The sequence below is a fragment of the Bactrocera latifrons genome, unplaced genomic scaffold (genome assembly GCF_001853355.1).
Source record: "Bactrocera latifrons isolate USDA-ARS-PBARC rearing strain unplaced genomic scaffold, ASM185335v1 scaffold_228, whole genome shotgun sequence".
Classification (NCBI taxonomy): Eukaryota; Metazoa; Arthropoda; class Insecta; order Diptera; family Tephritidae; genus Bactrocera; species Bactrocera latifrons.
The window spans coordinates 99898-113643 of record NW_017535830.1 but is presented as its reverse complement, the minus strand read 5'-3'; the positions used below and the strand labels follow the sequence as shown (position 1 = coordinate 113643).

General features: G+C 36.4%; 2 protein-coding genes across 9 annotated transcripts in view; one reads left to right on the top strand and one right to left on the bottom strand.

Moving 5' to 3' along the window:
- Window positions 1-5122, bottom strand: part of LOC108968746 (serine protease inhibitor 42Dd-like) — a 16876-nt gene extending 11754 nt beyond the window's left edge. Inside the window, exon 1 of the mRNA XM_018932964.1 lies at window positions 4844-5122. Within this exon, the coding sequence (XP_018788509.1) occupies window positions 4844-4865 (22 nt within the window). The 5' untranslated portion in view covers window positions 4866-5122. The remainder of the gene's footprint in view (window positions 1-4843) is intronic.
- The window catches only part of LOC108968745 (serine protease inhibitor 42Dd-like), a 32008-nt gene that overhangs the window by 14287 nt on the left and 3975 nt on the right, over window positions 1-13746 (top strand). For 3 of the 8 annotated variants that reach the window (XM_018932962.1, XM_018932956.1, XM_018932958.1), the window contains exons 2-3: window positions 1418-2343; window positions 2438-2579. In XM_018932962.1, the coding sequence (XP_018788507.1) occupies window positions 1418-2343; window positions 2438-2579 (1068 nt within the window). Of the gene's footprint in view, window positions 1-1417; window positions 2344-2437; window positions 2580-2834; window positions 3172-6861; window positions 7000-7155; window positions 7319-13101; window positions 13339-13746 lie in introns of those variants that run through there. The other 5 variants (XM_018932955.1, XM_018932963.1, XM_018932959.1 and 2 more) reach the window with 4 other exon arrangements.

Here is a 13746-nt window from a genome sequence, read left to right as displayed (position 1 = left end):
CACAACCACGCCTGAAATCTCGATTATCACTTTATCATGCGAGAGTATAAAATGTTCGGTGACACCCGAACTTAGCCCTTCCTTACTTGTTTTATACATAATAAACCTTTTTGTAATAGTGGTCATAATTTTCAGGCATTTTACTGATAAAACCCATCTGCATTTTGGAGGTGACAGAATAAACCTCCCAGATTTTTACACGTCAACACCAGTTACCGACACTCTCGTTGGCTTTCTATCACACATTTGATTTCAATAACCTTGAGGCCGCTGAAGCGCCAGCTACATCTTATCAGATCCAGATGTGTTACGTGTGTATATACTATATTAGGGTGCTTCAAAACATATTTTGAAGTTGGCTTTTCAAACTTTAAAAATTCCCGCGACAAAATTATTATTCCCAGAAACTTTTTTTTATTGAAAAAATTCCGAATTTCAAATCACAAATTAGACGAAATTGAGATAATCAAACTTTGTCGCAGAAATTTTTAAAGTTTGAAAAGTACACTTTCTGAATATATGATGTTTATTTTTAGGGAACGAAAATTAGTTGGTGAAATTTTAGAAACGAGATTTCCTATGTTAAATGAATAGGTACCTAAAAAAAAACAAAAACCACCTCTTAGAGTGAAGCTACAGCGCTTGGATTGATGGAAAATTTTTTGTTTTTCAATCTCTAACGTAAAAGGTATTTCTATCATAGTTAGAAAACAGTTCTTTTAAAGTAACGTCAAATGCACCTACTGAACTCATCAGTCTCTCCTCTTTCCTATTGAAAACTTTAGAGGGAAAGTAAAGTCAGCACTTTAATCGACTTTCAAAGACACAGGTTAGAGAGGACCAGAGGCAAGATATTTGCGGTAAAGACATTTTTCGATATGAAGAGCGCATGCAAAAATGTATAGCTCGAAGCGATCATTACAGCTTTGAATAGATTTGGGGTTGAATCGAAAGAGAAAGACTAGCAGGACAGTAGACGCCGTAAGGATGAATAAAAGCTTGCGGAGAGGGTTGATGTAGGAAAAACTGTCGATAACTAAAAATCAACTCCAGTTTTTAGCTTCCTGTCTTTCAAGCGCAAGTGACTGCAGTCTCCTTCAGAGTGGTGACTATTAATTCCGATTGTAGGGCGGCGATATTAGCCTTGAACTCGTTGAATATATGCTTTGCTCTGATACCGGATTACCTCAGTTTCACTAGCTTTATAATGGAAACGGATAGAAACCTCATTAGCTAATTGCGATTTACTAAAGAGTGATTAGGCCTCAGCTCAGTCAGCGTCACTTGAGTTGTTCTCTGTTAAATTCAAGTTAGGTTGGACACCATAATTAAATTTACAACATTTTGCTGATAGATTTAATTGTCGATTAGACTTTAACTCAATTACTGATTTTTCTATTTCCTCTTTTAATTTCAGATACCTTCCTAACATTCGTTCTACTACTCTCCGTATACACAACAACTGCGACCATGTCGAATCACGATCAAATTGTAGCACAACGCGAGTTCGCCAGCAAATCGGCACAATTTGCCGTAAAACTCTTCAATCACATGCACAAGAAAGATCCCAACAAGAATATTATCTACTCGCCTTTCTCGATACAAACATGTGTGGGCATGGCACGCATTGGCGCGGTCGGTGAAACCGCTGCGGAACTCGACCGCGCACTGGGTCTACCATCGAACGATGTGGCGGCGATCGCCGATACTTTCCACAATGTATTGGTAACCTATAAGGATAGTCCGATTTTAAAGGTCGCCAATAAGATTTTCGTTATGCAAGGCTATAGCATCAAGAAGGAATTCAATGAAATTGCCACAACCAAGTTCTACTCCTCAGCCGATAGCATTAATTTCGCTGACAGCGCTAACGCGGCAAATACAATTAACAAGTGGGTGGAATCCAAAACGAATAATCTAATCAAAAATCTCATCGTACCGGATGCGGTGAATTCCGATACGCGCATGGTATTGGTCAATGCCATACACTTTAAGGGCGAATGGAAATACCAGTTCCCGAAATCGGCAACACGTGATGATGATTTCTATCTGAATGAAGTCGACTCGGTGCGTGTGCCAATGATGAATTTGAAGGAAAGCTTCGGCTATGGTGTTATATCTGAATTGGACGCCACCGTGCTCGAAATGCCCTACAAGGATTCCGATCTATCGATGTTGGTGATATTGCCGAACTTACGCACAGGATTGGCCAGTCTGCAGGAGAAGCTGAAGAACTTCAATCTCAGTGACATCACACGTTATTTGATTAACACGAAAGTCATTGTGAAAATGCCCAAATTCAAGGCGGAATACAATATCGAATTGAATGATGCTTTGATAAATGTAAATAGTTGCTGTACTTGTTGTTTTTTAAGTGAAATTTTATTTTTGTTATATTGAAATACCTCTAACACTCCATATATGGCATTCTCCACAGCTTGGCATGGCGCGCATGTTCAGCAACGATGCTGAATTCAGTAACATGCTCGATTCGACCGAGCCACTGCAGGTCTCGAAAGTCGTGCACAAAGCCTTCATCGAAGTGAACGAGGAAGGCACTGAGGCCGCGGCAGCCACTGGTAAGCATTACTATTTTTCTCAAGGCCATCCACATATTTTTGTCTTTATGTTGGCCATTTTACATATATATACATATATATTCACTCTACACATCTCTCTGTCTCTATGCTTTCTAATATTGTATTATATCTCGTACTAGCATAAGTTTATCTACATATAGTTAACACCACAAACATACATACATACATACATACATATCTGCAAGTGCATCTTTTATTTATCTGTGAGTATGTGTGTTTCTGTTTTCTCATTAGGCGCCATTATACGTAAAAAACGTTGTGCCATGTCCTTTTCCGAAATACCGGAATTTCATGCCGATCATCCATTCTTATATACGATCAAACATAACAGTTCCGGAGATATAGCTACAACAATTTCACTATTTTTGGGCACAGTAACCAGCCTGGATGCTGTAATTGCATCCGAAAATCATGATGAATTGTAAAATGCAATATTCATTAGGCTTGTTGTTGTAGTAGTACCTTATATGCATATTGAAAAAAATATATACATTGTAAATTATTTATATAAGCCTACATAAAGTCGAACAAATAAAAATAAAGGTACCAACCACAGATAATTCAAAATCAATTACAATATATGTATGTAGAGAGTACTGTGGTGGTCTTAATTATATATATTATATAATAATAAGTATACCTACTTGCTAAGATAACACTGACTGTGGCACGATTCCGATTACTTTGGCGGAGGGGTAAAAAAATCGAATTTCCGTATAAATGGGGTATGTGCGAATAGGGGAGCTTCTCCAGAGGAGAAATATCGAAAAATAGTGTAAAAATAACTTATATTTTTTAAAATTTTCAGAATAAAAGTTCAAAAATTTGCACTAATAACACATGGTATTTCTCTGTCTTTCACTAAATTTATTCGCGTTTTTCGTTCTGTATATTTAAATATACACTCTACACATTGAAATAAGTTCACATTTCAATTTTATTTTGTAATATTTTACCTAAATTTATTAATTCAAACATCACTTATCTCACTCGTCACTGCAAATTGTTTACAATTAGGAGGAAAACGAGCGTTGCCACATCTTAAACCACCCAATATGTAGGATTCTTAACGATGTTTCTTTGCTTGTTTTTTTGCGTGATTTTTTTTTCTATATTAATTACAATAAAAAATACTTTCCAATATTTTATAATTGAGTTGTGAACACTTTTTCCATCTACATATGTATATGTATAATATGTGATTTATATTTAATAAACACAAATAACTAAAACTCTATGATAATATTATAAAATTTATATCATATCGGGATGACTGAAGTACTCTTTTCTGTGTTGGCGGTCTTCGGCCGTGCTTTAAAAAAATAACCCTGGCCGAGCGAATACCCGGGGGGACTGAAGTACTTTGGCGTAGTACTCCTTTCTGCGTTAAAAATAAAAAAATATATTGAGTTTTTGTTATAAAGTGATTATATTTGTTGGTTACAATGCACTCATATTGAAACAAAATTTGAGTTTTCGTTATAAAATGTATAAAATTTAGTTATTATATCTGTCAGCGATTTCCATTTATTTTTGATTATACATTGTTTTGTAAGGTTAGGTGACGATACATCAATTTTTCTATTTAAAATATGAGTTTTGGATATAAAGTGGTTATATTTGTTGGTTCCCATGCAGTCATATTGAACGAAAATTTGAATTTTCGTACTGTACTAATATACGTTACACTTTATTACGTAATATTATTATATAATATTACTAATACATGTATATAATATTACTTATTTGCTAAATAAAATTAAAAAAGAAAATATCCATATGCATGTATTGAGGAATTTTTGCGAAAAAGAGGAATTTCAGCGAATTGCCTGATCATCACATGGCAGCGCTCCATTTCGTCGTAATTTTTGGTTAACAAATGAGGTCCAAACGAGTGTAAAATGTAATTTTTAAAATAAAGTTTTTTTAGGTAAAAAACCTGCTAAAAGTGTAAAATATGGATTTATTAACAAGTTTATAGTGTAATTTAATTAATTCGAAGTGAAAAATGTGAATAAAGTGTGTTTAATGTGGTGAAATAGCTTATTGAAATGTACGAATTTTGCGAATTTTTGAACTTTTTGATCTCCTAAACTAAGCGTTTGCGGCACCTACATATAACCCCACATATTTATTAATCAGGAGGACTTCCTCTTTCCAACGGTACCTTCAGATCGCGGCGTCAAAGAAATCGGAATTGTGCCCTGAGTGTAGCTTCAAATTTTTTCACTTTTTGTACTTACTTTGTTCATTCTCGTAAGCCATCTATCGGTTAAATTACCGGCTAATAACCAAACGCGCTGAGATTTCTGTTATTGTTTCCAAGAATTTCTTATGCCCTTTCTTACGCATTCATCCTTTCTAACGAAAAGGCCTTCCGCGCTAACTCTTTTAATGAGTCGTTACCCGCGACTTGCCGGGATATTATTCCATGCAGTTTCCGAAAATGATACGAGTACCACTGGAGAGCATTTAATGTAAAAAGCTATCAAAGTTGCTTTAATATTCATTCTGACACGGCGATTGCGATAAATTAATTTAAATTAGTCTTTGAACGCACTTAAAAATCTTCCCGAACATAAAAACAACAATTGTGTGAGAAAATTTTTCAGCAGTTTTTTCTCTTAGCGGCATTTCTTTATACCTAAAACCATTTGCGACATCGTGGGGACTATCTAACTATTTAAAATATTTCTATTATATTAACCACTCTATATTAGCGAAAAAAAATTCTAAATATCTGCTAAATGTCACAACGAAAACAGCTGATTTTTGTCATTTCGAAGCACAGAGTGTTCAAAGTAGTGTGTAAATTTTTTTAAATTTATTAAAAATCGCTAAAGTCCACTAAAAATATAAAAATAAAATCTATAAATATAATATTTAGCGCAAATTAAAATGTTTTTAATAGTAAAATATTTAAAAATTTTCTAAAAATCCAAATATTACAAAAAAAATTACACAATAGAAAACTTTGTATGTTTTTTAATCCAATTTAAAAAGTTTTTTTTTCGTGTTTTTTTATGAAACAAAAGAAAATATTTTACAATTAATATATGTATGAAGAAAGACGAAAACGAATTATAAAGATGGATCCATTTCAAGGTTCTCTACTTTTTTTTTAAGAAAAAACCCAGACACTTAATGCGAATTTGATGAGGAATGTTTGTTATCATTTGGAAGAACATTCTGTGGACTGTATTTTTGATGATAAGCAGATGGTCCATCCGTTCAGTCCAATTTTCGTTAACTCGTTCGAGCATTTCGACTGGTAACGGTACAACGGTGCGATATCACACGATTTTGGTGGCCAATCGACCGACCCAAAACTTGAAACTATCTGATCACCGAAGTGTTCTCTCAATAAATCCATTAATTGATGCGATTTGTAGAAAGTGGCGCCGTTTTATTGAAACCAAATATCGCCGAGATCACAAGTTTCAATTTCAAGCATCAAATAGTCGGTAATCATGGCGCGTTAATGGTCGCTATTGAAGGTTCCGTTCTTAACGGCAATATTTTTGAAAAATATGGACCGGTAATATTACAAACCACATCAAACCGTTGTTTTTTTCTGGATTAAATGACAGCTCTTGAATCTCTTCAGATTGCTCTTCGTCCCAATTGCGGCAATAAGTTGAGCGGGTTGAAAAGATTAATTTTCTTAATAAAGTTGAATGATTTGTAAACGCTGTTCAGGCGTAAGTCTTTCCGGGATGAAATGCCAAGAAATAGGTACTCAATAAAAATATTCGACTGTCAAAAAAGGCGGTTGAAAAGAGCATTATAATTAGATTATTAGACTCATTATAAATGTTTAAATTTGCTTTCTTAAGCATTAGAACCTTTCCAATTTGCTCTAAAGCTTTGCTCTCCAAAATAGGACCCCGAAAAATGAAGGAAGATAGTAACGAATATTTTTGTTAATAATAACGTTACTTTCAGAGCCATTTTGATTTCGCCCAGAGCCTCCTCTTTAAAAGTTCAACAAAAGTCGCTGCAGTATTTGTTTGAATTCAGTGCTTCAGTACAACGTTATTGAAACTATTTCATACTGTGACCTAGTGTTAAAAAAACGACTTTTTCTCCAAAACCCGTGTAGCACTTATTGGTGACGGTTTCACTTTTTCCGATTGTGTTCTTATCTCATTCCTGTTCAAATCATAGTGTCTCGCTTATTGTCGCTGTTCATTGCTCTTTAAAGTAATACCAAAGACTTTTGAATAACAAAATATCTCTCACAACGCTGATCTACTTTCAGGCATGAGTATTTCCAACTTCGCATTCGAAATCGATCAAACACCGTTAACCTTTAAAGTAGATCGGCCATTTATTTACACGATCAACAATTGCTTTGAGAACTTAACTGTTTTTGTGGGAAAATTAGCAAAGCCATAAAGTAATTTTTAACTGTAAAATACTTTTATAACGGACATCATATAGTTATTCTCCACAAATACACACTCACACAACCGCACATTCATTCATTCACTCATAGTCGGTGGAGCAAATATCCCTAATGCATGCATGCAAATATCATTTGGTATTTTTTCAGGCATGATTATGGGCAGATCTCTTCCAGCATTATCACCGCCAGCGTTCACTGTTGATCACCCATTTATTTTCATCGTTTACGGTGATATTGCGGAAATTTCACTTTTTACTGGGCAAATAACAAAGCCATAATTATTAATGAAATATTTTTTATGTAATAGAAAAATTTAAATAAAAAACCAAAACTGTAAAATTTGCATGAAAATGGTCTAAAGTAATATTATTAATATTATTTTTTAATATACATATTTTATTCAGATGCGTATCGGGTGCAAATTTATAATTTTAATCATTTTTTTCGATCTTACTTCTTTTTCTTCCCTGACACTACAACCATGAGTCGGTCTGGGACGAGAATACGCAACTTCGCCTATTGCCTCCAACCTTTGCTAGGTCTCGCCTGTTGAATATCCCAAATGCAGGCAGGTCACTTTACACATGAGACTTCCGTTGGATGCGTGGGCGCTCTTGTTTCCGTTGTCCACACATGCGTCGAAAAAACTTTTCGATGAAGTATTATCTTCGAAGCGAATAACATGACCTAACCAGCGCATTCGTTGATTTCTCATGCGCTTAATTAAATCCGTATCGACGTATAGCTAATAGAGTTCCTGTTTCATCTTCTTCGATAGTCATCGCTCACGTGAACGGTTCCAAAAATCTTGCGACGCACAGGTCTTTCGGAAACTCCAAGGGCTTTCTCATCTCGGGTCGTCATCTTCCAAGTTTATGCACCGTATATAGGGAATAATGAAAGACTTATGTATATGTAGAGTATAATTTGTGTTCGTCGAATAAGGAATTTGCTTCTCAATTGCCTACCAATCCCAAAGTAAAGTTATTGTGCGCTTAATCTCCAGACTTAGGTTATTGTTGTAATTTATGCTGGTCGATATACAAAGTCCTTAACTTTTTTAAATGTATAGCAGCCAACCGTATAGAAGTTCCCATGATGCGTGTAATCTTTGTATGTAACCTCTAAGTACTTTGTCTTGCTCTCGTTCACCACAAAATCAACTTCTTTCGCTTTTTTTCTAGACTTGAAAACTATGTGCTAACGGTCCTGTGCCACTACGGTTCAGATTAGCGGGACGGATAACTTTTACCGACATTATATAGAAAAAAATTCAGTGTAAAGCCTAAAGCGAACGAAAACGAAGAGGTCCTTTCTGATTTTAACAGACCTGATGGTTGGGCTTAACGTCATTCTGCATAGCTCCATGAGTTTCGTAGTTATACTAAATTTAGACATGACGTCGAATAAGCAGCTCCTCAGTTCTGTCAAAAGCGGCTTTAAATCGACAAAATCAGATTGCGGGGTCTCCCTTGTTGTGTATAGAGCAGAGTATACTCATATTCTAATCATTGAACATATATTTATTCGACCAGATTATGATTAGCAGTTGGAACATGCGCCTTTTCAACTCCTCACCGCCAGCTTTAAACAGTTTAGCCGTAATTCAATGTTCTCTGAAGCTTTGTTGCTCTTAAGCTGCCTTAGAGCTGCTTTCACTTCGTCTTGGTCAAGTGGTGGAACGACAATATTATCACGGTATATTTTTGGGACGCGTTCTTCTTCATCCGTCGCAGCACTTTTTCCTCATTTTAGCAGTTTCGAGAAGTGTTCCCTCCACATTTCAACTCTGTTTGTGCTTGTGTCTTCACAGAAGCCGGTCCCGAACCGAAACATTTGTATGCTGTTTTACCTTCTGATAAAATTTTCGGGCCGAACTCCTACTAGCCAGCGTCTCAAGCTCTTCGTATTCATGTTTTTTTTTCCTCTCTCTCTCTCTTTGTTTTGTTGAAAGACGTCTTTCCACCTTTTCTCGGAGTACCGTTCCTTCACAGCCCTCGTCAGAATCAGTTGTAGAGTTTGTACTCAGCTGCCCTTACTTAGGCGAAATATAAACCTAAGATGTGTATGTATGGAACATTAAAAACAGTTACTGTATACTATTTTCCTATACTGCTATTTACAGCCAATAGGTATGTAAACTCTTGCGTCACCATCACTTATCCACCACCACCCAGATTCAACGTCGATCGTCCGTTTGTCTATTTAGTCAGAAGTGGTGTTCATGGAGTTCCATTGTTTGCTGGGGATTGTACGAAGCCAGAAAATTTATGATCGTTTCTCAAATAGCGCTCAACGGTGGTATACGTATTTGTGAAAAATTGGAAAAAATTAAAATCTCAAATAACTTTTAGAGATAACAGTTGTTTCCTTATATGCCAAAGTAAAAATTTATTTGTCATGAAGGTCCTGAAGGCTTCAAGGTAAAGAAAGTTGTTCACGTAGGGACCCTAAAGAATTTTTCAATCGCTCATAAAAAAGACTCGTGTCGATTGGTCGACGAAATTGACAAATGTTAAGAAAATGCAATAGATGTGCCTCGATCATGACAGGTGATGAATCGTGGATTTATGGATGAATGTTTTTTGGAAAAACTAAACATGTCGCAAACATACCACTGGAACAACACAGAACAGTAAATGTTAAGTAATACCTATCCATTTGTTTGCCAGATCTCTTTCAAGAAATAAGGAAAACCAACCGCGGAAGACGGATCACTCTTCGCCACGGCAATGCGAGCTCTCACACATCGCTTGACACAACTGCATTTCTAAGCACTTATGGGGTTAGGGGTAGCCAGAATAAAAAAAAAAAAAAAAAAAAAGTTTTTTTTACATTTCCGTTAAGTGCAATATATTAAAAATATTGTCTGAAAATTTCACGTTGATCCGATAATTAGTTTTTGAGTTATTCGACAAATAACAAGGAGGACTTAGTAGTTGTCTGAGGCGGATGAAATTCCTCTTGTTGTCAGATTGTTCCAAACTCATTACAAAATAATATTTATCGCATCTTTTCGAAAAATGAGGCTCGAAAGGCCTCGCGCTAAGAAAGTTTTTGGCTATTCAATATGACACATGGCCTTTAAGCTTAGGATCCAGCTCTCAAGAAATGTAAAAACTTCATATAAAAAGACGCTTAAGAAAAGGTCAAGAAAATTTCCTGCGATGAATTTTCTTGTGCTAGTATGCAGCTCTAAAGAAATATAGTACTAATTTTTAATAAATTTTTTCAATAAAATGCGTATTTGGCAATAGTGGTTTTGCGAAAAAACATTTAATCAACAATTATTTCTTGAAGGAAATTCAAAGTAATCGTTAAATTCATCCTAAATTAGTTAAAATCATTATTATGAAGTATATTTCATTTTGAAATGTTGTATAAACATACCAATCATTAACAACATTCCTTAAATCACAATGAAAGTATTTGTGTTACTACACACATATACATTCATATATTAGATTGTCAAAAAAGTCTTGCGGTATTTTTTATTGAATTTTCAATTCTTCGTAAATTTTTTTTTTTTTTTTTTTTGATGACTCATGTCCAGCTCTTTTTCTCGACCAATTCAGCGATTTTACCGCAATTTTCGACGACAGGCCTTCCGGAGCGGAGCGCATCTTCGACCACCTCTACACCAGAACGAAAACGTTGAAACCATCGTTGTGCGGTAGAAATGTATCAGGTCCATAAGCTGCACAAATTTTATTGGCGGCTTGAGATGCATTTTTGCCTTCATCGTAGTAGTACTGTAAAATATGCCGTATTTTCTCTATATTTTGCTCCATGTTTCCGACGCTATAACTCTCGAACGACTTAAAACAAACGACAAACAATCAAACACGTGTTAGCGCGTGAAATAAGCTTTCAAAAAAGGTATAGCATGACCCGATGCGACGAATAAAACTATAACTACGCGCTCTCAGCGCCAACTAGCGAAAATACCGCAATACTTTTTTGACAAAATACTTACATACATCTAAGGTTGTCAAATATCTCTCTTCCTATGTTTTGCTCTTTATTCAATCCTTTATAAAAAATGTTGCCGTTTCGTTCGAAAATCTGTTTCCATCTAGAGGCAATTTCATAATACCCCCTCCTTATTTATTAAGAAGTCGAACAGCCACTTTTCATAAGCCTCTTTTGAGTTCAACTTTACACCAACAAGGGCGTTCGCCATGAACATGAACAGGTAGTACTTATTAACTTGGCACTATGTCCGGTGGATGCGATAAAACCTCCCATCTGAGCTCCCGTAGCTTCTGACGGGTCATCAACGAAGTGTGCGGTCTGGCCAATTCTAGACGCTTCTGATCGATCGCTTGCTTCATGTGGTCCAGTTGTTCGCAGTAGATGGTAGAATTAAGCGTCTGGCCATATTTGAGCAGAACATAGTGAATGATTCTCTTCCAATCCCTCCAAACACACTGCAAAACCTTCCTGACCGTCAATCCCGGCTTGGCCACTGTTTGGGACGATTTACTGGCCTTCGACCAGGACCGTTTTCGCTTGATATTATTGTATGTGATCCATTTTTCGTCGCCAGTCACCATCCGCTTCAAAACTGAGTCGAGTTCGTTCCATTTCAGCAGCATGTCGCAGCCGTAGATTCGGTCCAGAAGGTTTTTTGCGCCAAATAAAGCTTTTTTGTGTATTCAGAATTCTTCACATGATCTAAAATGGTTTGGTGACTAACTCCCATCTTCTGGGAGATCTTACGAGATGCCACATACCGGTCTAACTCGATGTTTTCCATGATTTGATCGGTATTTGTCGTCACTGGTCTTCCACCGGCTGGCTTATCCATGGTGTCGTTTTCACCCGCTCTGAATCGTCGAAACCACTCCTCCGAAATTCGAAATGATAGAGTACCACCCCCCAAAACACCATTAAACTCACGGATCATTGAACGGAATATCCAAATTAATCATACATAGCTACGTTTTCTAGGTTATGTCAAGACCTTTCAAAGCTTTGTAGCTCTGTTTATACATATCCGCGAAATTCAAAAGGCAAAAGGCGGAAGGAAGATATTTGACAACCTAATATTGCACCTAAAGTTTACTTTCTTTGTTTATTCTAACTTGCTCTTCTAATGTGAATCATTCACAATGCGTAACCATACTTGAAGAAATAATATTTTTTTTCTTGAACAATTACTTAAGAGCTGGATTCGGTGGATTTGCCTTGTTTAAAGCCACATGGGTAAGGTCCAGTCAATTTATTTACAATTATCTTCACAAAATACTGTCGAAAGAACCTTATAGGTAATATCAAGAGGGCTGATTCCGCTATAATTAGAGCAGACTGCGGGAACTCCCTCCCTGTGTATAGAGTAGAGTGCACCGTATTAAAATCATTCGACATGTATTCATCCGGCTAAATGAAACTTAATAGCTAGAACATGCGTTTTTCCTGCTAGAAGAAACCGCCTAGAGCGGCTTTCACTTTGTCTTGGTCAAGTGGTGGAACGACAATGTTGTCATGGCAGGTGTCACTTCTTCCGCGTTTTAGCAGGTTTCCAGAATTGTTCCCTCCACATTTCAGCTGTACTCTGTTTGTCTGTTTACAGGTTTCTATTCCTGACTTCACAGAAGCCGGATCCGGACTTAAATACATTTGTTTGCTGCCTTATTGTCTGATAAAATTTTCGGGCCGAACCTGGTAGACAGTACCTCGAGTTTTTCTTAGGCACGTTTTTCTTTCTCTCTCTTGTTTTTGTTGAAAATATGTCTCTCTTTCCTTCTATTTTCGAATGAGCGGCTGGTCAGTTGTTGGTCAGCATGCCCCTCGCCTCTTACGGTTATTCCGGAAAATGCCTTCCGTGACGACTTCAATGCGCTGGCAGCGCTAAAATAATTTTTTTTAAATCGACTCAGTCCTATTACTTACCTGCGAGGTATAATATTAGCTAAATATAATTTCCCAGCACGATCTCACAGGTGATCAAAAGTGAACTGCAAAATTCCCGGAAATTTTACAAATTGAATGTTTAATTGCTTATTGTGAGAAATATAAAACCAAGATATGTATGTATGGAACATTAAAAACAGTCTATATACCAACATTTGCCTATACGACTATTTACAGCTATGATGGTACAGTTATGCGCCTTCATCCCCAATCAGCCACCCAGATTCAACGTCAATCGTCCGTTTGTCTATTTAATTAGAAGTCGTGTTCATGGAGTGACATTGTTTGCTGGGGATTGTACGAAGCCAGAAAATTGATGATCGTTTCTCAAATACATATATTTAAAAGCACTCATCGATTGTATACATATTTGTGAATGCTTGGAAAAAAAAAATAAAATCTCAAACAACTATTACAGATAACAGTTGTTTCCTTATATGCCAAAGTGAAAATTTATTTGTCATGAAGGTCCTGAAGACTTCATTCTCTCATAAGTGACGTAGATTACCTTTAATATTTCGGGATTTAGCAATCCTACCATAGAGATGGGCATTTTTGATGGTATGCATACTCAGAACGTTTTGATATACGAGCGCTACTTGTGTTCTTAACAGTAAGCTGAAATACTCATTCGGCCAAAAAATGATATTTAAACGCGAACATTTCCGCGCCATTATTTTTTACAACTTTCGACGTGGATTAATCGACCGGACCTGGGCTTATCGATGGAATGCTGAATTTAATCGAGGTCGTACAGTCATGACTTGGAGTCATCCAAGACGAATTTCGAGAAGGTCGTCGGCCAAAAGCAATTGCTGTTCC